The 26274-nt window shown below is 35.2% G+C and overlaps 2 protein-coding genes and 1 long non-coding RNA gene across 4 annotated transcripts in view; 2 read left to right on the top strand and 1 right to left on the bottom strand.

Annotated features, from left to right (window-relative positions):
- Positions 1-448: 448 nt before the first annotated feature.
- The window catches only part of LOC108380244 (uncharacterized), a 28152-nt gene continuing 2326 nt past the window's right edge, over positions 449-26274 (top strand). The window contains exons 1-2 of the long non-coding RNA XR_001849552.1: positions 449-459; positions 4153-4159. This is a non-coding gene — a long non-coding RNA (uncharacterized LOC108380244). The remainder of the gene's footprint in view (positions 460-4152; positions 4160-26274) is intronic.
- arg (arginase) overlaps positions 1186-26274 on the bottom strand; it is a 41834-nt gene continuing 16745 nt past the window's right edge. Inside the window, exons 4-5 of the mRNA XM_017635811.1 lie at positions 6194-6293; positions 1186-2503 (exon numbers count right to left, since the gene is read on the bottom strand). Coding sequence (XP_017491300.1) covers positions 2138-2503; positions 6194-6293 — 466 coding nt within the window. The 3' untranslated portion in view covers positions 1186-2137. The remainder of the gene's footprint in view (positions 2504-6193; positions 6294-26274) is intronic.
- On the top strand, positions 15302-24344 carry elav (embryonic lethal abnormal vision). 2 transcript variants are annotated; one of them, XM_017635528.1, is made up of 3 exons: positions 15302-15603; positions 16561-16928; positions 20343-24344. In XM_017635528.1, coding segments are annotated over exons 2-3 (1341 nt in total). In that variant the 5' UTR covers positions 15302-15603; positions 16561-16927; the 3' UTR covers positions 21683-24344. The 2 variants fall into 2 exon arrangements, with proteins under 2 accessions (XP_017491017.1, XP_017491089.1); XM_017635600.1 differs by lacking the exon at positions 15302-15603 and adding an exon at positions 15642-16206.

The raw sequence follows: 26274 nt of genomic DNA on the forward strand, positions 1-26274 counted from the left end.
GGCACAGATGTACAAGCGTGTGAAAAATAATAGGGACACGATATTTTGACCAGTTTTGACTATTATTTTTCTTTTATTTGTTTAATATTTATTATTATTTTTATACAAATACAGCTCTAACATAAACCATATATGTCCAAATTTCAAACTTTGTAAAAAAATTTGAAGAATACAACAAAGTTTTACAACAACCGCAAATTTTTCATTAAGAGTTTTTAGAAATGTTGTGTCCCTATTATTTGTCACATGACTGTATGTGCGTACGTATGTATGGAAATATACTATACATCAATACCATGCAGAAAAAAAAATTATTAGTTGATAAAAAACAACAACTTGTTTCGGGATTTCGCTTAAATATATAACTTTTAGTTAACTATGCAAGGCTAACTAAGCTAGTTGAAAAGTAATGCAGGAGTCGTGCTGACGTAATCGGGTGTTTACTTTCTTTTTAAAAAAGTTTCTATTTAAATATCCTCATACAAATTTTACTTGAATACACTTTTTTCTGAACTTCGCAAATACTTTTTCGAATTCAGGGCAAATAAAATTAAGATCGAAATTTTATCAATTTGAAGTTATGTATATCTGACGGAGTTCGAATATTTAATGTTAAAATAAACAAGTAAAAAGATTAAAAAAAAAAAATTGTTTTCATATTGATATTTCATGTCCAAAAGTAAGTTAGTTGACACCAAATAGAGATGTAACCCTTGAATATTTCGCGGCCATCGCCGTACATATACAGTCAGTTTCAAATGTAAGTATACACCGTGTTCTAATATAATCAGCCTCATTGTAATTGGGCTAAATTGTATAACGCGACAACATTGGCATTGTCTACTGTCGTGCTGAAATAAATAAACTACGAAAATCGTCGAAAACTGTGCAGTGCTGCCAAGTTTTTCCGTTTTAATATACTTATCGATTGGAAATTTTAAGCAATGACGTGAAATTGTCGATACGATTCGACTCTCGAAAAACGACATGCATTCGACACGGCTCTCGCAATGAGGCTGAAGATTCATAATTATTTTAAAAACATTTTTTTTTTTTTTTATAATTATTTATGAAAATATAGTTCAAAATTTTCATTCAAAAAATCTAGAAAATTTTCGAGTATGCAGTTTTGTAGCCCGTTCAATTTTACACGTGATCAAAATCATTTTTATATGAAAAAATGCGCAACACCCTCCACAAAAAAGATTCTTAAAAATCAAGCGTGTTTAGCAACTTGAAACTTGCAGTTTGTTTTGCTAAACTTGAATGATCTACAAACTGCAAACTCGAAAATTTTCTGGAAATTCTAAATACAAATTTTGAAATTTTGATGAAAATTGTGTGAATTTTCGTGAACCTTATATAAAGTGTGATCCTTTGTTTGTGTGTGATTGTTTATTTTATAGAATGAACTATATTTTTATAAATAATTTATGAAACAAATTTTCATGAAAATAATTCTGAGTATTATATTAGAACAAGGTGCACACTTACATTTGACCCTGACTGTATAATTAGCTTTCCTTAAAGAAAATATACACATAATAGTTATATTTAGTACCCTCCTAATCAACTTCAAGTTAACTTATAAATATCTAGATACATTTTCTGCAGGGTAGTCTCTATATTTACACACTGGCGGTCAAAACTGGGTGAATGGCGTTTTTCCTTTTATATTTACAATGTTTTTCAAGCTATAATGTTTTTTTTTTGTTATTTTTTTAAAACAATATTTTTCTTTCATTAACCAAAACTAAAAAGATCAAACTTTTTTTCAGAATTTAGAACAATTCAACAAATTTTCATCAAAATTTTGAACTTTTTAATCGTTTTAATAATAACATGTTTGATCTTTAAAATTTAGTGAAAAATAGTCATTCAAAAACTGATAAATTTAAAAAATCATATTTTCTGGCCTAAAATGACAAGTCGCGACCTCTAAATGACTTTGAAAATATTTATAAAAATAGGCAATAATGTTTCTCATAAAAAGGAGGGAAATTAGGGGGTAGAGTCTTGAAATTTCAAAAAAAAAATCAATGGGGGCCCCAATATATAGTTTTGGTTAAAAACCCCTATAGATATTTAAAAAAAATCATTCATCCCGTTTTGACCGGCAGTGTATGTACATTATGTATTAATTTTTCAACGTTTCAAATAAATCCGTCTTTATATTGGCAAAACTTCCGCTGCGTTTGTAACCGCAAATGCTTTTCAAAATCTCCAAACTCGATGCGATGGTCGTCTGTACATCATGTTCGCTGCCCAAGCTAGGATTCAATTCCACCAAATCAATGCCCTGTACTCGATTTGTGTCCCGTAATGCCTCCACAACCGAAATGCCCTCACGTAGCGTCAGTCCAGCACAAACTGCAGTTCCGGTACTGGGCGCCACCGACTTATCCAATGCATCAACATCGAAGCTAACATGAATCTTATTTTGCGGTTTCAGCGAATCTAGTGTACGCTCGATAATTTTCGAAATGCCATACTTATCCACAGACTGAAACGGAATAAAAAACTCAAGAACTATAAGTGGAGCTGAAAATGAAATGATAGGTCAAAATTAAAAAAAAAAAAAGTAAAAACCCAAATGAACCACAGCTATTTTTAAGCAGTGTAGCTAAGTAATATCCGATAAAAACCCATTTAGTTGAATACCATTTCCACTAAGGCGATTCGACGCTGCCGTTGTCCTAGTTATGCAGTTACAGTTGGACGGCTATACTAAATTCCGACTCCCGCGTTCTCGTTCGCGCACACCCATGTGCGAGATACGGTAACCAATCCGAGTGGAGCCTTGAGTCACGGCATAAAAAGAGAGCGAGCTTCGGTGGGGCCACTCCGACTTATTCGGTTTAAGGGCTCACTGGAGTCTGCAACGTCTATTCGCCATGAGGTGCGGTTGGAAGCGGGCGTCTGTCTTGGAGCAAGCGGGGCGCTACATAAACGTGCATTCGGTTGAGAAACCACGCCTGCCAGCAATGCGCCGGGCTCCAATGAAAAGACAAAAGAATCCTCGGAATATTGGCCCCCCCAACGTGGACGACCCTCGTAAACTAAACAAGGACCACGATTTGCGGAATGACTGAACCCTCTATAGGGAAGGTGTCTATATCCACCTGCTAGATTTCAAAACAAAATACCAGGTGGGCATGACCGCAGTTCAGGAAATGCGTTGCACGGGGCATGGCTGCAAAAAAAAAAAATGCAGCATGCGATTTCTACTACACCTGGCATGAGACGGCGCACAAATTCGGTATGGGATTTGTGGTTGGGCGGAGACTCCGATGCCTTGTATCCAGGTTCACCCCCATCAGTTAGCGAACTTCCACAATCTGCATAAAGGCAAAATTTAACAACTTCAGGCTAATTTGACGCTGGACTAAGGGGCTTTTCTATGAGCGCGTAGGAGAAGCGTAGGAGCGCTACCCCCGCCACACCACTCCCGACAACGGTGATAGGCTGATCGACTTCAGCGCGGCACGGAACATCGTAGTTAGTAGTACCAGATACCAGCATTGAAACATCCACAAAGCCACTTGGGTTTAACCTGCTCAATGAACGAAGAACCAAATTGATCATGTTGTGATAGACGGAATATACCCTTCGAGCGGTCTTGGCGTGCGTTCTATCTTTTTATCTTTTTTTTACTATTTTTATTTTTTTTCTATCTTTTTATTTTAAATTGCCCCGGAAGTTTGCTTTTAGTCCCTAGCTCTTTTTTAGCCCTTTTAAATTTGAAACAGCCCTTTGGAAAATTCTTAACTTAATTTTAAAAATTAAATTTTTAAATTCATTTCACATTTCCAACTGAAAGAGTGATTATAGCAAAAATTGAAATTGGCCGCTTTTATTAAATTTGTCAAAAGTTTAACATTTTCTGTCCGATTTGGGCGCCCTTATGCTTCACATTTTCTTTATAAAACTGTCCTTCGGCCTAACTTAACATTTTTTTTACAAAGATGATCAACTGAAAGGAGTGAATGAAAATAAATAATTTTGGAAAGGTATCCAAAGAAGTTTAGTTTCATTCGGTTTTCTGGAGCTTTTTTAAATCTCGAAAACGCTTCTTTAGTGTAAGTGTAATTAATGAATTCGTAATGTACCTATATATTTTTTATATTTTCTTTTTACTAGTTTTAAGCTCAGAATGTTTGTTTAGAATGGAAAATGTATGTGCCCATGTACCTAAATAAATAAAATTTTGGAAATTCGTTCTAAAATAAACGAAAAAATCTTTATTCGATGAATAATGAAAGTAGCCCTTTTCTTAGCTCAAAATTTTTTTATTCAGCCATTTTTTCTGGGGTTTTTAGCTCTTAATGAATATTTATTTCTGGCAACACTGGGTAACACGCACGACAATTGAGCGAAAGCGGGTACATATGAGGTAAGAGAGACGCCTTTTTAAGAGAAAGAAAAGAGAGACAGAAAGGCGTAAATGCGAAGAGCTTGAGATGCTGGCAGGCAAGAATGCGGCTCGAAAATTCTATCAGAAAATAAGGCGGAAATCAAAGGGTTTTAAAACCGGGGCTAGCTCCTAAAAACATGAAAATGGAAATCTGGTAACTGTTTTCCAGAGTTCACTTCAGATATGGAGGGACACTTCTCAACGGTTTTGGAAGGGCGACACAGTTGGCGCGTTTGATGAAGGAGAACCCGAAGCAATGTATATGGACGAAGCTCACGTCTCTCTACTCGGCCAAGACGAGGTGAGAACAGCAATAAGGCGGCTTAAGAACAACAAGGGACCCAGAGCCGGTGGTATACCGGCTGAGCTGTTCAAAGCCGGCGACGAAGAGTTGGTAGGGCGCATGTACCAGCAGAATTTGGTCTGATGAATACATGCTTGAAGACTGGAATCTCGGTGTACTTTGTCCATTCCACAAGAAGGGAGATCGCGCCGCAAATATTTTTCAATATTTCCGCTAGAAACTGTTCCTTATAGGCTTTAACAAAAATATATTCCGATTCGTGCTGATTAGTTTTGACTCTGTACATTAAAGAACCCTACATGGAAACTGATGAAATTGTGACCGCTCAAGGCAAAGAAATGATATCATTTTCACAAAAAAAAAAAAATCATTCAAATTTTTCAATGCAACGATTTTCACGTCTCATAAATAAAATGACAAATATAGTAAGGCAGCTACGGAAAGTGCAAGGCATTTGTGCTGCGCCGCGCCACCCCTCCAGTCACCATACAGTGGCAAATAAGGCAAAAGGGAACATTTCAAATGGTCTGCAAAATGCACTGAACTGCATATGAGTGCGTACATTTATAAATACATACATACATGCATACATATGCACATACTTAAAGGCCTGAATGTACTTTATGATTTAGAGTCTATACGCATGTCCCTTTGCGACTTCGTGCACCATGCCACCAATTCAGTTCATTCCCCTTTTGACGCACGTTGTAAAAATTAATGTCCTTGCACATAACACCGCCGGATACCGCGCACCCTAGGCGTATACAAAATTGTGCTTATACATAAATATGTATGTATATACATATGTACATATATACACACATCTGTGTATACACTTGTATGCATGCGTAAGTATTTTGCACCCTACGCCCTGCGTTCATTACAACCGCCTCAATATTGGCACGGGGGTTGTTTCGAGCACCTCGCACAAGCACACATACACACACATGCACACTCACGAAAGGAGGATATCAATGATCACTGCAATGACTGCAGTGGGTTATGGGTAAATTGATCCTGTTCCTGCTGTTGTCGCCGTCGTCTTCGCCGTCGCTGTTCCATTGGCAGTGAAAGTAACAACGACGTCAAACAAGTTTTGTAACAACATAAATAAATATTACAGGCATACACACACACACACGGTTAGTCACGGAAATACATATGATCGCAGGCGAGTAGCCGTCAAGCAAGCTAATAGCACAGTGGGCTAAGTCAAAAGTGGGATGTAGTCGAATCGGAATTTCAACAAAATATTCAAGGCAAATCCATTTAATCGTAAATGAGTTGAGGCTAGCTCGAGCTCCTTTACAATTTGGGTGCGTTGTACTTATTTTTTTGAGGAAAGTTGTAAATTGGTCACTGTGCAAATCTAGCCCGCAAATTTATTCGTATTTATATTTGTGTGCACATATACATCTATGCACATGTGTGTTTTTAAACTACACACACATATGTATGTATTTGAGTATACTTACATCCATAGCAAACGCTCGTATGCCCAATTTATTCAGGATATATGCTTCGTACGGGTCAATGTCCCTCAAGCCAATGTAGACAAGCTGATCGGCGGCTAAGCTGTAGGCGAAAATCAAGCAAAATGAATTAATAAATGATGTATTAAAATTATTTCTACTCGTTTGTATGNAAATCGGGAATTTTATACTCTCACCCCCTAGGATTGTTCTATACCGAAAAAGTATACCCCTATTTTTTTTATTTTGAAATCAAAAATTTTTTTAGAGGTCGCTCAAAGCGCCCAAAGGTTTCCATGTATTTTATATGGGGAAAAAACAACGTTTCGTAGAAGTGGTATAGAATTCTTGAAAATCAATATTTTTTATCGGTAAACTCTGTTTCTCTTCAAGAGATCCCCAATAATAGTACCCCAAATATTAATTTAACCATTTTTCATAGTAACTATATTTTATAGGTCCGCCAAAAGCCCCAGAAAATGCCAGAAAATACAATAGGGGGAATAAATAACAAATCTTTAGTGATAAAAAATGGTTAAATAAACAATTGGGTATTGTTATTGGAAGTCTCCTGAAGAGAACCACAGTTTTCCGATCGAAAAGTATTGATTTTCAAGAATTGTTGTACCACTTCTACGAAAAGTGGTTTTTTCCCATATAAAATACATGGATAACCTTAAGCGCTTTGAGCGACCTCTAAATACATTTTTTATTTTAAAATAAAAAATAGGGGTATACTTTTTTCGATATAGAACAATCCTTTTTTTTTTGGATCATCCTAATGTACATAGATATGTATGTTTACCGTTTTTTTTTAATGCAATAAACTGGGCCACACCACCAGCAAAAAAAAAATCGCCAAAAATCAACAGTAAATTCTAGCTACGTGTACTAAAAACTGCATCTCAAGATCTAAGTAATTAAAAGGCTTGAAGTTTTTACAAAAGTGTTGAATTTTTTTCGTCGCCAAACCGCTTTGAAATTCGGTGCAATGGTTCGAATCACTTAGCAAAACGTGTACCGGTACAAGAACCGGCTCATTAGTATCTCTCTTCCAAATATCTCAAATATATGTCAAATACTATATGTGTATGTATATTAGGGCGGGTATTTTTATTTACTATGCGCGTATAGCATAGGAGTATTCTACGTGTAGTTGTAAGCAAATTTGCCGAAAAAGCTATGGGTCTAAAATTAATTTGCAGTTTGCCAAATTGCGAAAAAAGGTTTCGAACAAAATGGGAAAATGTTTACTGTTGCGCCCTCTAGTGGAACTTTTTAGAAAAAGATAAGTGCAGAAACGGATTCTTCATATCAAAAAACTCCTTATAGCATGTTTCTATAGAAAATTTAGGTACTTCTTTACGACACTACAGCAAAATGCTAAGAGACCTACTTTCGCAATTTACAAACTCGAAATTGATTTTTGGTTCAAGATTTCTTCCGAAAATTTGCTTAGAATTACATGTAGAATCCTTCTGTGCTATACGCGCATAGTCGAAAAAAATCTTACATAGAAATTGGCCCGCCCTAATGTACATATGTACATACATATATAACAAGTAATTTTTTAAGCAAACAAGTAAATTTAAGCAAAAAACAAAACCGACTTCAATTCCCATAAAAAAAATTTACGATTATCGTTAATTTATTCAAGATCCAATGAACGGATCTAACCCAAATGTAGTGTAGTATGGGTCCACCTGTGAGGTAACACCTTTCCTTTAAAAAAAGAATTATTGAAATCGGTTAACGTGGTCCAAAGTTATGCGGCAACATACATAAAAAAATATATATTCCGACGAATTTATAAACTTCTCGTTCTGTGAAGTCAGTTAAAAAATACCGACATCAATGCTCATATAAAGTTTAGGAATACTCCTAGTTTCTTCGTGATCCAATTAGTATGGGACCACCCTTGACGTACCATATTTCCGAACTATCTAAAACGGTTCACGTGATCCGAAGTTATTCGCTAACATCTATATATAAAAAAAAGAATTCCGAGAATTGATAAACTCCTCATTTTTTCAAGTCGGTTAAAAACAAAAGCCTTTGCTATTGAGATCAAATTCAAACACGTACACATGATATTTATCAAAACTTTGCTTTGTTAATAACAAAAATTATTATTTCAAAGATCTTTTGGTAATCAACTGGATTCCATACTTGAAGAAGTGAGTTCAGAAGGCACTATTGTTAAAGTGGTTTATAACTTTTTTTCAAATGCACAGTAAGGCGAAGTAAAAAAATATGCCCCGAAAAATTGTTTTTGGACCACTCCAATATATGCATATGTAAGTAGTTTTTATCGAGTCTATTTTCGATATACGGTCGCCCCTCTGCAGGCATGACAACCCTCCAAGTGGAGGACAAAATCGACAGTTCGTATGCGAGTGACCATAGCAGGTATAGACAGTGGTTACGAAAATTCAACTGCAGTTCAGAGACAGCGGATTGTGTAATGGTTTCAAGGCGCACACCGGAAACTGTAGGAGAATCTCGGCCTAAAACCTTGCAAAAATGTGAGTGCCAATTATTAAATACATATATCTGAATGTATACATATGTACATACCCAATTTGCCAAACGACTTTGCGACGACGTCGTTTCCGACTCGTTCTGGTGAACAATTTGAGAAATGAATTCGATTTGACGTCATTTCGAATTCACCAAAACGACATCATCAGACCGACGTCGTAACTACTTCGATTCTATGAGGAAAAAACGACGTCGGAACGATTGTCGATTGTGGATTGTATGGAAAAAACGACTTCGTTTCGACGTCGTTTCGAGTTCACCCAAACGACTTCACCAGACCGACGTCGTAATGGCGTCGTTTCGAACTCGTCCTCGCTCTGTGGCAAATTGGTTGGGTTGTATATGTATTATCGATATCGGAAGGGTTGTAGAAATCATTATCGTTGTTATTGTAAAAGTTTTAATCGATAGTGAATAAGCTCAACTTTTCATTTAACTCAATCTGAGTTTTGTTAAAATCTCAAAACTGCCTAAAGATATCAGGTCATTAAGCTTAAACTTTAGCAAATTACTATCTCACAGTCAGTATTTTAATATCTATGTAGTATGTATTGTGTAAAAATGTCCTTGACACTTTGAGGTTAAAATAATTTTTTTTTTGTGAGCTTACATACATACGTCACTTTCCTTGCTACACAGCTGACATTTTAGGCCAAGCTAGTTGCCCACGTACATACATAAGGACATAAAAACCAAATGTGCACATTGTTGAAAACTTTCGGAACACATGGCACGATCTACGATCACCATTACTCGATCAGTGGGCAACGCCTAAACGACAAAACTGAATCATTTGCATAAAGGCTGCGAGTCAATCGAAAGCACCCCGCTGAGAACTGTGTGTTTAGAAAATGGAAAATTAAAAAAATAATACAAAAAACGGCTGGAATCCTTGTAAAAGGATATTTGTGTGTATGTGTATGATAGACACCTAATCCTACACATGTATGCGTGCATGGATGTAAGCACGCATGGCAAGTCGAGCAACGTTTCAAGGGTCCTTAATTTTCCAGCACAGCGACTCGCGACACGCTAACTGCTTGGCTGGCTGGCAGTTGGCCGCTGCTTTTATGTCACATTACAAACAATATTCAGTGACTCAAACAATTGACCATGTGTCGATTTTTTTTTTTTTTTATATTCGTAATGTGTTTCGAGCTAAGTTTTTTTTTATTTTCTATAAGAATACCGTCCAAGCTTTAATCGAAAACATATAAATCACAGTTCCAAACTTTACGCAAAATTTAGGAAAACTCAACAAATTTTCATCAAAATTTCAACCTTTTAATCTGAATCTTTACAACATTTTTTGGTATGCAATTTATAGCCCATACAATTTTAGCATAATGAAGTGCAAGTTTCAACCGGCTAAAAAATCGCGTTGATTTTTGAAAAAATTTTTTTTTCGGAGACTGCTTTTGCGGTCTCAAGATTCAGATTAAAAAGTTGAAATTTTGCTGAAAACTTGTTGAATCTTCCTAAATTTTTTATTAAGTTTGAAACTGTGATTTATATGGTTAAGGTTGAAGCTTACACGGTATTTTTTAGAAAAATAACAACAAAAAAATTAGCTCGAATATTAAAAAAAAATCAACACTCCGTCATTTGTTTGAGTCACTGTATGTACATATGTATGTATGTATAGATGTATGTATTTTCAATGCAACCGCACTGGCCAGCGTTGGCTGTACCACCACCCAATTTTGTCCACCCTGTAAGTGTTTAAGCGGCGCTCGTTCAGGCGAGCAACGTTGAAAGTGCATTTCATATTAGTTTCTATGCCACACAACTACACATTACGAGTATTAGAATTTTGGTTTTAGAGGAAAAAGCCAAAGGGGTGCTTCCACATACATACATACATACATACATATGTACATGTATGTATGTATGTCCTTATGGTGCATTTTATTGAAAGTAGTTTTGCTGTTGTAAAGGTCTTACAATAATCGGCTGACTTTTCAGGTTTTGGCGGTTTACTAGCCTGCAGATACACATCCATATGTACAATGTACTACATACATAAATACGTACAATATTAGTGTTTATTTTCTCTAGATTTGCATAAGTTAAGGGTGTGTTTGCCATTTGCATTTCTTTGTTTTATATCTTATCTCGTCGCTTTAAAAATTAGAACCCAGGCGGCATTCTACGCTTTATTAGAAAAATATCCAACTAAATATCCAACTTAAAAATTTAAATGAACACGAATATAAAAAAGCGATGGGGATAATGACATCGATAAAAATCGATATTATAGTTAGTAATCTTCATTATTTTTTATGAAAGTGTAGCTCGTTATCTAACAAAAACCATTTTATAACTTTTATTATAAAAATTACTCTTTAATGAATATTTACTGAGTTATATTTTTTGCTCAGAAAATCATCGTTTTTTTTAAATTTATTTTATGCTCGGAAAATAATCGTTTTCTTGAGTTTTAATTTTTTTCTGAAAATAGAATTTAATTTTTGGTTTATTTTTTTGCCTTGAAAGCAAAAGTAGCTTTTGGTTAAATAATGGATTAAGGTTGAAAGGCTTTGTCTTTGTTGTTGTTGTTTAAGCTGTGCCATTGTTTGAAAAAAAAACACCCAAACATAACGAAATAACGATTATTTGCGGAGCAACGAATAAAACTCAAAAATAATTATTGAACATGATTCTGTTAAATAACAAGTAATTTTAAAACAAAAAAAAAACCGACTTCAGCTATCATAAAAAATTTAAGAGTACCGTTAATTTGTTCGTGATCCAATGATCGGATTTAAACCAAATTCTAAACCATTTTGAGCAATATTTTGTCACTTTTTTACCGAAAACATGTTTTTTTTCAAATTTTCACAAAATTCAACGATATATTCAGATTTTCAGAGAATAACTTAATCAGAAACCCCTAATTTTTAGGCAAAGTTTTGATTTGAAAATGTTGTATGGGGGCATGAGCCAAATCGGCAAAACGGGTGACAGCATTGAATTTAGCGTACCTAACCAAATTATGCTGGATTTACATTAGGCATTAAAAGGCAAAAATTTTAATGAAAAACTCGGGCATAAAAAAATATTTTTGTAATTACCATTAAAGTCATTTCCACATGCAATTTTTTAAATGCCTCCAATTTTTTGCCATTTTAATGCCTAGTGGTAATTCGTGAAATTATAAAGGATTTTCTTTTGTGGTTTTACTTTCAAACATAGTATAATATTTACATACAAATATATATATATATGTACATATGTATGTATATGCAAGTGTCCACCCTTTCTTGTCATCATATTCCTGACCTATACTACCTTGACTCATGTTACTACTATGCTTATTGTCTTTGGTTCTATATTTCCGTCTTCCCTTATATTTGTTTGTTAGTGCCAAAGGCATGTAAGATACCGTGGAATGGCATAAAAGGAGGTTACAAGGATTCATGTATTGAACATTCACAAAAAAAGAAAAATAAAGTCTTGCTGTGGATTAGAGTGGGCTATTTTGCTTTTGTTTAATAGGCGGATTCTTTTGCCAGATACCAACAGGGTTGCTTAAGTAGCTAAAAGGAAGTTTTACCCGAGTTGGCCGTTCTTTTACCGTTCGTTTATAAAGAAACGAAGGTAATATTATATAATAAAAGTCGAAAAAAAGAAACTGCAAAAAGGCTCATACATGTATGTACATACATATAAGTTAGTCCGAAAATTTCACAAAATATCATAAACATGTATTTTCTTCAAAACTGTTTAAATGGTGTTTTAACTAATCTTATTAAATATGTACATATATTGAGTGTCATTTCGAAGTCTACTTAAAAGTCCATCGATGAATTTAAAACTCTTGGCCTTTGTTTTAAAATACGATCCTCGTGTGACCACTTGTTATTTGCACATATACATATATGTGCATATACATATGTAAGGATGTAGTAGGTATCTACATAACACGTACATATGTATGTACATATATATATCAACTGCAAAAGCACCACACCGTGTGAATTCGCTCTTCGTGATGATGCTGTGATTCTTGTTGTTGTCTTCAATGTGAAATGTCGCCACTTGGTCTACTAAAATCATTTTATTTAAGTACTGCGGCACAAAAAATTCATATACATATATACATATATGTATGTACGTACATATGTATGTTTTCACAAGCAGCTGCATAAGTGAGGAAACGGAAGCTATGAGTACGTCGTACGTGTACTTGTAATGTTTTACGTCGTTTTGTGTTGTTGCTTTTGTTAGGAAATTGGTGTGTGGTGGTTGAAAAACTTCCAGCACAGAGCCAAAAATATGTACATACCTATATTGTACATTCGGTGCATGGGCAATAAATGATGACTATTAATCGCATTGACGCGAATCGATTGAACTGATCGAAATTCTGAGGATCGAATAACGTTGCCTCGTTTTGTTTTGCGGCTGGGTAATTTGTCGCAGCTGGTTGTTGTTGCTGTCGCACGCTTTTGATAGTGTTAATTGCATTGCATTATGCTGCAACAATAGGGACCTTTTGTGATTTTATGTAGGGCTGTTTTGCCAACGCTGCTTTACTTTGGACGTTTTGCAATTTCCTACGCAAAATGTCCCACTTGCCTTACATACATACATACATATGTATATACATGCATACATTTTTTGTAATTTTTCTCTTCTTTGCTGACAGTTTCACTATATTTTTTACCTTCACTACATCGCAGCGTGCGCGTGTGTTACGCAAATCGCCGAGGATTTGCCGAAACCGTCCGTGCCACCGCCTACGCCGCCTCCAGCTCATGCAGGAGATGTAAATAAAATTCACGCTATTAAAATCAGACTTTTCCAACCCTTAACTGGGCGCCCATTTGTGCCAGAGATTTGCACTAAGTACCAGTCTGTCGTCTACTCACTGGTTCACTGCTGCTACGCAAACAATCGACCACCCTGCAGCCCTGCATTATGTGCTGTCGCACCTTATTACTCGTTGCAAATACAGTATCTGATCGTTTGGGCTAAATCGCCGCCCAAAAGGGATATGCGGCAGCAACCAGCGCTGTGGTTCGGAATCCTTGCTTTCGGTCCTATAAAGCGGTTGACGACCTCTCCTTCCTGTTCTTCTTTCACTCGAATTTCGCTGTGCGTGAAGTAGGGCGGAAGATTGCACTCCCTTGTTTCGTTGTGAATTTACTTCAATTACGAACAATATGTATTTTTACATGCATGTACATATGTACATACATATTTAGTGCATTAACATACCTGCCGCAACGACGGTAACCGCTGTTAACAGTTCCGCCAGCGCAGGAGTCGACGGCGAAGTAAACAACAACGAGTAATCTGTTCATGAGCTCCGCAAATGAAGGTGGAGAAGTTTACATACAAATGCCCACGCACACGGGCATACATATATATACATACATATGCACATACATATGTATATTTACACCTACGAATCCAGCGGAAGTTGAAAGACACCGGAAAGAACACTGTACACATTTATAAATATCACATGTAAACACACACAAAAATAACATGCATACTGAAGAACACTTGCATAGGTACATACATATGTACATCCACACACCCCGGGACAAAATTATGCAGTCACCGGGGTTGTGCTACATATTTGTTTAAAATTTTTATAATTTTTAACCGAGAATCTTAATTGTTTTTGTATTGGCACAAGGTGAAAGACTCATATAAGTCACAAATTTTTTCATTTTTGAAACTCATATTTCTTACCCATCTAGGACTCCTTTCGGACTCATATATTCTGATCGCTCAGAATATGTTTGCGGGGTAGCTACATACTAATAAGCGCATGTTGAAAATTTGTTGATTTTTTCTAATTTTTGTACTTAGTTTGAAATTGGGTTTATAGGGTTTTGTAAAAAAAAAAATTATGAAATTTGAAAAAAATAATGGTCTAAACGGATGACTGTATCGTTTTGACGCTAGGTGTTCGTATGCATGTACTGATTTGTAGATGCATGTGTGTTTGCAAGTATGTACATTGTTTGCGTCTATGCAATTATATGTATATATATGTACATACATACACGCACAAAAGAATGTGCAATTTAATGACAATTGTGTACTAATCCAGCACTATATACATACATACATACATATAAAGTTTGTATATATGAATGTACTATTTCCAGATACGGTTGCTTGCGTGTTTCAAAGCGTCGGCCATTTTAAACGCCATAAACAATACAATGAATAAAGGTAAAACTCCAACAACAACAACATGATCGACAAAGTATGTACATATATATATATATATATATAGATGTGTATATCTAATAGTTTTATATACCAGAAAACGTGAAACACGGGCTGTTTTGCATTACAACACAAACAACAACACAAATATTACCCAATGCAAAGAAATACCAAACACAATATTAAAAGAAGTCGTAGAAAAATCCGGCAACGCAAAGTAGCGTCCGGCAATGACAAACTGCGCCAACGAAGTCGACTGCGCTGCCAGTCGTGCACGCTGACGCGCGCTGCGGCGTTTTTCTGCTCGACATTCGTTTGTGAATTCGTAGCTGCGGTTCTCGCATCTGTGAAATTTGTTCTTCACTTGGAATCGTACGCTCGCCGGAAACACATCAATTGTCGGGTTAAGTTGTCTTTATCGTGCAAACAGAATCACAAAAAAACCAACAGCATTAACTTAATACATACATATATATGTATAAAAAACTAGAAAAAAAAATTTAGCAAATTATAAAACAAATTTAATCGCTTAGTGGAGTGAAGTAGCAGAATAAAAAGTAAAATAAAAAACTATTAAGTATTCGTTAGTTACACGACACGACGGCAACTAATTACGCCAGTATTCGTATACATATTTTGTGTGTTGGGCAGAGAAAATTTTACGGAAAAGCTATAAAGAGGTAAAGTGAAAATTCAATGAATTTTTTGTGTTTAGATAAAATCGACTGAAAACTAATAAGTACATGTGCCCACTTGCACTGTAATTGCATACATATCTAAAAAGTTTGTAATTAAACTAAACGCGTGTGTGCAAAGTTCATTAAACTCCATGTTGCGTTGCTAGTATGGAAAAATTGAAGGAAATTCAAGACGGACCTGAGCGTGCAAAGAAAAAGGGTGCAGCTGTAGCAACCCAGACCAAGCGTCCAATAGACGAAAGAGCCGCACGAATGTAGCTACGAAGCAGCAAGCATATGTGAATATATCGATTTGAAGAGTCAAGCTCGCGATTGCGCAGCTAGCGCAGAAAAGAATTTTCCTTTTGTTCATACGGAGCGGGAACAGGAAGGGAAAGATCGTCCTCCCACAGGCATTTGTAGCTAGAGCTAGTGCAGCAAAGCAAGAGAAGCAATAGTAGTGAATTGTCGGGCGTTAATAAGCGTAATAGTCGGTGGTCTAGCAGAAAATATTAAATCTAGATTTGTACATAAATATTTTGTTTGGATATTTATCTAACAGCACGTACAAAAAGTCCAAATTAATCGCAGCAAAAACCTAGTGAGGTATTGAGGAAAGCGAAAAAATACATCTTTATAATTATCCATTGCAAATATGAACTACAAAAGAAAAGTATCTCATAGATACAGAAAAGTGACGGCAATAGCGTCATAGGACTACATACGTGCAAGTGTGAGCGTTTGTGTATGTATGCAGTGGTTATTTTTTGTATTCACGCTAAAACTAGAACTGTGAAAAGACTAAACTACACTTTTTTGTCAAAAATATATATGTATATGCAATTTAGCGATTTCCCCCATATCATTCGGGGGGCTGCTATATACTTATGTACATGCACATGTATTGTGTCATGTTTTGCACAAAAATTTTCTCTACACCAACTTCAATTAATTTTACAGCAAATACGTGCAGAATTCGTAAGCAGCATGCAAGCAAATTAACACAAACGAGAAAAATCATCCAGGAAAAGTGTATCTACCGCGCAATCGTCTGAAAGCGGAAAATTTATACGAGAAAAAAGGCAAATACATGCAATATAAGAAAATCGATTAATCGATTGGCGCATCCAGCAGATTCGACAAAACGCTTACTTTAGCGTTGCCAACTAATTGCAATTTCAAGTAGTCGACGTTGACGTAACTTACGCAGCCGCCGCCGGCAAATCAGCGCAGCTTCAAAGCGAAAGCACAAATTTACGCAACAGCGCAGTAGTATAAAAAAGGCATCAAAATTCTAGCCGCAACGAGAAAACCACACGCCAACACAAGTAAGTACTATTTACAACAAAAAAAGCAAATGCAACGCGACTTGCTTTTGTATAAAACGCAATGATGCGTCGCTGTTTACGTTGTCGCTTCCGCATTACATATGTATTGTTATGTGTTTGTTTAGAGTGAGAGTGCGCACTTTTCTATTCTCTTCTTTGTATGTAGCTTTATTTCATTCTTTCATGCGTCGGCGCATCAACACAAAATAGAAATACATAAATGCAAAAACAGCCAGCTATAGTCGTTAGGGTAAAAGGAGGGTGGTGTGCATATGTCTGTCGATGTGTATTTTGCTCTGACGCCGTTGATTGTGCACATTACTCTGCGACGGCAGTAAGGTCCCCACCCAAGTACTACATACTAGCTCTGCTAAAACCAAGTTTCTAGGGTTAAAATTTTGTAGCTCGTTTTTCAAGCGATTTCATCGCATTTGTATATTAGCCGGGTAGTTTTTAATCGGTAGTCATGTTGAGGGGGCGGCGAAGTGGCATTGGTATGGCAATTTTATTCCATTAGGTGTTTGGAAATAATACAAATAAAAACAAAAAATTATAAACATTTTCGAGGGCAATTGATTATTTTTTAATTCAAAGTCAAACCCTTTTAAAGTCACTTAGCTACTTTAACTGAACGGCACATATACAATGGTGGAAAAATAAATAGGGACACGACTTTTTTTTCAAATTTTGCCTACTTTTCTTTCGCTTTTATAAAATTATAGCTCACCATCTAACAAAAACCATATGAATTCATATGTATTTCAACTTTTTAATCGGATTTTTTAGATTTTTTTGAGTATGCAGTTTTATAGCCCATTAAATTACGCATTTTCTTCCATACAAAGTATGTTCGCTAAATTTTTGTATGAAAAAAGTACATAATACATTCAGAATAAAAATTATCAAAAATCAACGCGATTTTTTTTAGCTTACCCTTTAATGGGCTATAAAACTGCATACGCAAAAAATTCTTAAAAATCCGATTAAAAAGTTGAAAATTTAGATGCAATTTTGCAGAACTTTTATAAAAGAAAAAAATAATAAATATGAAATGAACAAACGAAAAATATGAAAAATTTGTTAAAAGGTCGTGTTCCTATTCATTTTTCCACCACTATATGTGTACATTCGTGACTAGGGAAACCTTACCACCAATTTTTTTTTAGTTTGGTAGAATAGTGTAAAGACTTAATTTTTTTTTTATACACCTGCGTTGAAATAATTAGAAACTTAATTCAAAATGATATTGTTTGCAAATTATGTTTATTTTTTTATTTTAGATAATTTTCATTTAAAATATAATTCAATCAGTAACAGAAATCACAATAATTAAAGTTTCAAATCTTGCAAAAAATTTTAATCATTCTTCAAAAAATTGTCATCAAAATTTCCCAATTTTTAAACACAATATTTAGAAAATTTTCGGGTATGTAGTTCTGTAGCCCATTCAATTGTGGTCAAAGTAAGTGCCATTCTCAAGTCGTTAAAAATTACGGTTTTTCAATTTTTTTTTTGTGGAGGGTGTTCATCCAAAAAAAATTTTGATCATGTGTTATATGGAAGAAAATGCGCGACACCCTCTACAAAAACAATTCTAAAAAATCAACGGTAATTCTTAACGACTTGAGACTTGCACTTCCTTAGACTACAATTGAGTGGGCTACAGAACTACCTACTCGAAAATTTTCTAAATATTCTGATTAAAGATTTGGAAATTTTGATGACAATTTTTTGAAGTTTGTTTAATTTGTTTGCAAGCTTTGAAACTTTTATTATTGTGGTTTCTGTTACAGATCGAATTATATTTTAAATGAAAATTATTAAAAAAAATATATATATATAATTTGCAAACAATATCATTTTGAATTTCGTTTCTAATTAGTTGAAAGCAAGTGTACATACATACATATGTACATAATAAAAACCCCAACAAAAATTATATAAATAAAATATTCAAACTATAATTTAGAAGAATTCTTGTTATAATTTTGTAAAAAAAAAATCAAACAACAATTTTTATAGGTAGAAGTTATTGCTGCTATTGTTGTTTTGTAAAATTGTTTAATATATATGTATATATTTTTTAATATAGTTCAAACCGCAAAAAGAACTTTATAAATGAAAGTTTCAAAATTTTTAAAAAATTTAGAAAGTTCTTAAAAATTTCATCAAAATTTCAAACTTAAAAAAATCAACGGTAAGTCCTAGCTACTTTAAACTTGCATATTATTAGAATAAAATTAAAATTTTCCTACAAATTTTTTTTAAATTTGAAATTTTGATAATTATTTCTAAATTTTTTACAAAGCTTGAAACTGTTATTTATATAGTTTTTGTTGCTGCTTTAACTAAATTAAAAAAATAAATAAAATAAAATAAGTAAAAATTTATTAATTTACAAAATTCTACCAAATTTAGTGCTAATGTAAAATAAAACTGAAAATGAGTATGTAGCAGTGCTTTGCAATCTAATAATTGATACGCGGTTTAATACCCCAAACACCGATATGTGTACATGTTTGTAGTCTGTACATACTTTTACAATAATGAGACATTAGAAAATATCAGACCGAAGGCGAAACTTTACATTCCAGAAAATAAACTAGCCACTTTCCAAATGCACAGCTATGGTAGAGTTGGTTGTTAAATTTTCATCATTCTAATTTTAAGATTTTAGCACAGCGACTTCGTATACCGGATAACGCATCATTCTTACACTCGTTGGATAAAAAAAAATCTGTTGCAATGAGTTTGATGGCACATCCCAGATAAAATTCGCAAATTCTCTGTGATTTAGTTTGAAGTTAAGACTTGGATCATCGTTCAATTTGTGACAAATGCCATAATATAATGGAATTGAATTTGCATTGTACATATCGCACACGTTCTTCAAAAGAGATGTATTTCAAAATTTGTAATTTATGATATGATGCACTAAAAATGCTCTGTCAGCTTTTATTTGTCAAGTATTTCTTGCTGATATGATTAGAATGTGCGTAGAAATAGTTTTTTGCGTTTTCATGAAACATGAAAATTTGAATTAATACGAACGTGTGCGATATGTATTTTTCTAATCTATCTTATTCTCATTAAAATAACAACCAAGTCCGTAAAAATAAATAAAATTTGAAATGCTTTGTAACTGGATACAATTGTTTAAGGAAGTCGCTTGGAAAAAGCATTTAAAACCAATTTCATTTTTGATAAATTAAGTCATTTTTATTTCCATGCATAGTTTTAAATATGTACATATGTAAATAAAAATAAATCTAATAATTTAGCATCACTAATTTACTTCTTTTTTCTACCTGCTTCTATCATCTACTCTATGCCCGCAACATTCCCGCTCACTAAACATCTTCGCTTCAATCGATTGCACTTGCCCCATTGCGCACCTGTCCATACGCAACTTAGTGGATTTTATGATGGCAAATGCCGGTGCTGCAAGCGCCGTTGACGCGCAGGCCCAGCTAATGGCCCAGACCGCTGCCAATCCGGCCGCTGCCGCAGCCGCCCTCGCTGCTTCGAATGCATCGCCTGCGCAGACTGCTGCCGCTGCTGCAGCTGCCGCACAACTGCAACAGCAGCAGCAGGTGCAGCAGGCCATTTTACAGGTGCAGCAACAGCAAACACAACAAGCCGTCGCCGCCGCCGCTGCAGCCGTCACCCAGCAATTGCAGCAGCAAAACACCAATGGCAATTCGAATAATCAACAGAATGGAAGCAATGGCTCTAACGAGACACGCACCAATCTCATTGTCAACTATTTGCCACAAACAATGACCGAAGATGAGATACGTTCGTTATTCTCCAGTGTAGGCGAGATAGAGTCTGTCAAATTGATACGAGACAAATCGCAGGCCTTCATGGATCCATTGAATCCGCAAGGACCGAGTAAGGGACAAAGTTTGGGCTATGGCTTCGTTAACTATGTACGCCCACAAGATGCCGAACAGGCAGTGAATGTATTGAATGGGTTGCGCTTGCAAAATAAAACTATTAAAGTATCGTTTGCACGCCCCTCGTCGGATGCCATCAAAGGAGCCAATTTGTATGTGTCCGGATTACCCAAGAATATGTCACAGCCCGAGTTGGAAGCAATTTTTGCACCATTCGGCGCAATTATTACATCGCGCATACTGCAAAATGCTGGCAACGATACCCAAACCAAAGGCGTAGGTTTCATACGCTTCGATAAACGTGAAGAAGCGACACGCGCCATCATTGCATTGAACGGCACCACACCAACCGGATGCACCGACCCCATTGTGGTCAAGTTCTCGAACACACCCGGTAGCACCAGCAAGATCATGCAACCACAGCTGCCTGCATTCCTCAATCCACAGCTGGTGCGGCGCATCGGCGGCGCTATGCATACGCCGGTCAATAAGGGCTTGGCCCGCTTCTCACCCATGGCCGGCGATATGTTGGACGTAATGCTGCCCAATGGTTTGGGTGCGACAGCGGCCGCTGCAAGCGCACTGGCCAGTGGTCCGGGCGGCGCTTACCCCATTTTCATTTATAATTTGGCACCCGAAACGGAAGAAGCGTCCCTCTGGCAGCTATTCGGGCCATTCGGCGCAGTGCAATCGGTGAAGATCGTCAAGGATCAAACTACGAACCAGTGCAAAGGCTACGGATTTGTGTCGATGACCAACTACGATGAAGCGGCAATGGCCATTCGTGCACTCAACGGCTACACATTGGGCAATCGGGTGCTGCAAGTCAGCTTCAAGACCAACAAATCAAAGTAAGAAGGTATCAACTTTTCCAGAACCAGATAACTTCAGTAGTAGCAGCAAACAGAAACAAACAGCAAAGTAATAGTAGTAGTAGTAAACAACAATGACAACAACAGCAAGCAGAACAGATACATGCATACACAAAACAACAACCAACAACAACGTAGCGGAAATACATACAACAGCAGTTGCAGGAACAAAAAGAAAAAAAAAGCGTCGGAGAAAGCTGTAGCGTCCGTCACTGCAGGCAAGTTGGTGGAAATGCGCGTGTTGGCTTTGTTGGTACTAGTTTGTTTCGAAACTGTTGTGTGTGTGTGTGCGTATGTGGCGGGAGCGCGTTGTGATGGACAGGGTGGGTGCGTACCCCAACTCGCAATGCGCTCTCATTGCCACATGCGAAGTACCACGTGCGCGCCAACCGCGTATTTTCCATATTTTGTATTAAAGAGATCTTGAAACTTAAGAAAAATCGAGAAGGAATACCGTTCAAGAAATGTTAGCTAGCAGCACATAGTGACAAATTAAATCAATTAACAATTTGCGAAAGTGAAATTAATTTATTTAATTTGTTGCTACACAACTGTGTCCAAGGCAGAAGTTAGTTAAGTTAAGCAACAAAACAAACTGAGTAGTCAAGGTGCATGAAAAGAACGAAGAAGAAATTACAAAAGTTTTGTAGCTTAAAGAGCAACTAGAAAGACAGCATGCTGAAGCAGACATAGAATAGGAAAACCAAAGCGATTACATTTGTTCTGTGTTAACGTTTTGCCACCCCCACGCAAATAAAAAGAACGAGCAAAAAGATAAAGAAAAAAATGTATGCGCCAAATAATAAAATGGCGCGCCAAATGCCGGCTAGCAACCACCCGATGAGCGTGACAGCAGGCGGCAATCTGCCCACACGCCCGAGCGATGTATTTGTAGCAACCACAAACCACTTCAAATCACACACATCCCTCGTTTTTTTCACAATGATCGCTGGTGAACCTGCTCGCGTGCGAACCTTCAGAAAATTCAGGGCAAAAGGTTGCTACACATACATACATACCTAAATGAAAATATACCATAACCATATTTCCTGTATATTTTTGGCGAAATTTAGTAATTTTACTCGTTATTAGCACAAGTGCTGCCAGAATTCAGCTTAATTGTGCTGCATAGAAAGCAAATGGCTAACAACAATTAAAAATTATTACAAAAATTTTTTGCTATTTTTAATTTCGCCCACAGCTGCATCTCTTAAATGCGTGTGTGCGCCATATGTACATGTGTGTTCCTGATTGCGCTTGTACGAGTTGCCAGCGGCAAATAAGTTGTCGAATTTTAGCAATAAAAAATATAATTTAGTTGCTAGCTAGTATTTCTAACAAATTCAATGCAAAATTAATAAAGTTTTTGTAGTTCGGAACGCGAAATTGGTTTTCCTATTGTCGCCACCTTTGGAAAATACGCTGAGATTTTGGCATTTTGTAAAATACGTTGTTTTGTAAGAATCAAACAATTGTTTAAAAGAATTGAGGAAAAAATGTAAAAAATATGCAAAAGTTTGGAGACTTGGATGCAAAAAAGCAAAGTGGAAATTAAAAATTGTTCATTCAACTCCAAAAATGTATTTCTGCGTCTGTTCGCCAATATCCCTTCTATAATCGTACGAGTAAGCGCATGGACCGCTTATGCAATAACTAAGCTTCAAAAAACTTATAAAAAATCGAAATTACACAAAGAAATCAACACATGATTTTTTGAATCACACTGAGATTTGTAATTACTGCTAAAATTGGCTCAAACTGAGCAATCTAAAAATAAAAAAAAATGTAATGAAACTACTACTAAATAACAGTATAAGAAAATCGATATGCTCAATGAGCGCCAATTAGGCAGAAAAAATATATGAATATAATACTATGCATAGGCATCAAAAACTAAAAAAAAAAAATCAAGTAAACGTGAATCTTCCGAAACGTCGTAAAAAGCGTAAAACAAAAAAAAAAACGGCCTCCAGGCAGCAATATGGGTATTTCTCAATAAATTTAAATTTGCAATTTCCAAAGTTGACAATTTTACACAAATACCAAGTAAAAAGAGCAAAATCGATAAATTTTAAAATGCAATAAAGTAGGCAGGTGCTTCAAAGCTAGAGGAGAGAATGTTCACTGCATGGGCGCGTACGCAGGAGCGATAAAAAGAAATATAAATAAAATTAACTTAAGCGTTTGAAAACGTTTTTTCTTGCTATAAATAACCCAATAAATGGCAAACATAAATATTAAGCTTAAAAAAAACGAATAAAGATAAGTTTGGTGAGCTTCGGACCGATGAAAGCGCGAGAATAAAATATAAAATAATTTCAAAACATAAACCGGTACTAATTTTCAAATATTTAAATAGACTATCAAAAGCAAACCAGCAATTAACATAAAATATAAATAATTAAAAGAAAGAAAAAAACATTAGAGAACATAGTGTAAAGGCAACGTAAAGGAGGCTGCTACAGTATTAAATAGCAAAAAGTAAATTTTTAAAAGAAAAACTTTTAAATAAGTTAATAAAGAAAAATAAATAGAAAATTAGAGCAAAGCATGCGTGCGCATTTGCATTATAAAATATTTAATATAGCAATAAGAAAGCTAAAATTTGCGTCAGTTTTGCAAACAAAATTTGTATGCAAAAAAAACGTAAAAAGTCAGTATCGAGCAAGCTACTATAATTCCACGTGCACACATCCACTTCAATATGAACTTAAGCATAAAATGCCTGCAAAAATTACATAAAATTCGGAAATAACTCAAAATAATACAGTATTTTACATACATACACTTTATGCATGCATATGAACGAAAGTACCAGGGATACGCACATTATAGTCGCAAAAAGTAACGAAAAGCTCGTATGGCAAGTCTATGGTCGAAAAGAAAGAGCATTTAAAATTTCAAAAATCTTAAAGCGCTGAATTGCGTTAAAGTTGTGTTGACTGCGCTAAAAATAAAAATGGGAAGGGAAGCGGTGTATTTTGAAATTTAAAAGTTTCTATGCGCTGAAATCAACCAAATCGCGTTAAAGTAAACTTCTTTGGAACTGTCTATCACAAGCGCTACTTTTTCGCCATCGCTGTTGCATAAGGCGATTGTTTTTATTTTTGAAAATTAAAAATGTCCTGCGACAAAATTGTAATTTAAAGCACAAAAAGTCTACGAATACAATAATTACTATTATGTGATTGCATTTTATTTATGTTTTCCTAAAAACATACATTTGAACAAACACACGTACATACATATTTGTAAATTTTCAACAAAAATTGCATATTTTTGCTACATTTATCAAAAATTTCCATTTAGTTTAGTTACAAAAGCAACAGAGACGACATGGAATGCGATCTTAATTTTTTAGTGAACATCATTTAAAATTTTTTTTAATTATTGTTAGCATACCTTTCCTGGGCTTTTGATTTCTCATGCATACCTCGTTTTTCGATAGTATTTTTCGTTGGTTGTGTGTGCAATACATTGTTATCTTGTGTTGATTTCTCTGTTTCAATTTCATTTCGTCTTGTTGTTGCGTATAGACAAATTTTGCGCGCTTTTTTTTTTTTAATCAGCTATTAGAGCGTTTAAAGCTTAAAATAATTTAGCATCAATTTTTAAGAACAATTTTAATTTTCTAAACGCCTGCGCTGCGGCTTACAAGCACTCCGCTACATATATTTCCAATAGGGTGCAGTTTACAGTTTTGGTTTTGGGTTCAGTTCGATTTCTCACCTCAGCTACTACTCTTAAGTTTGTTGTTGTTGTTGTTTTTAATGTTTAATTTTTAAAGAAAATTATTGACCCGCGTATTGAACTTTTACGTGAGTAACACCCAGTTTGACAATTTAATTTTATACACACATACCTAGTACATACATACATATATTTACATACATATATTTACATACATATATATAAAAATTGCATACATGTAAAATGTTGATACGTGCGCGTTTGTTTCCCCAGCTACAATATGTTGTACACATAAATTTATACACATACTTGCATACAATATACACATATGTATTTGATTAAGGGAAATATACATATATACGTATATATATATATGTATATAAATATATAAAAATTCATATTTATTGCATATTTACATACATATTATACATAAATACTTATTTTATTTCTTTAACGTTGTTAAAAGTAAAACAATTTTGCTTTCAATTTCTATACACAAAGCTAAGGACAATTGCGCAATGAAATAGGAAAAAGGAAAATAATGATACTATTGCAAACACGAGTACATATACATATGTGCGCCTAATTTATATTCGCAAAACATTTATTTTTTTTTTTAATACACAAGCACATTATCTACACGTCAACATATTTACAAAAACATGCAAACACATACTTTGGTGTATGTGTTTATTTAAGCATTAATTTGGTAGTTGTTAAGTGATTTTAGTTTTAGATTTTAATTTTCAATTCGAGAAGGAACAAAGCAGCCGAAAACTAGCGCAATAGGGGTATTCAATGTGTCCGGGATTGGGCATTGTGCCTGCATAAAGGCGTGGCTTGCCAATGCTTGTAATTCTTTTTCGGCATACATAGTATAAGAAA

This window comes from Rhagoletis zephyria, unplaced genomic scaffold, assembly GCF_001687245.7.
Source record: "Rhagoletis zephyria isolate East Lansing unplaced genomic scaffold, Rhagoletis_zephyria_1.1 Rzeph_scaffold_00006, whole genome shotgun sequence".
NCBI classification, from domain to species: Eukaryota; Metazoa; Arthropoda; class Insecta; order Diptera; family Tephritidae; genus Rhagoletis; species Rhagoletis zephyria.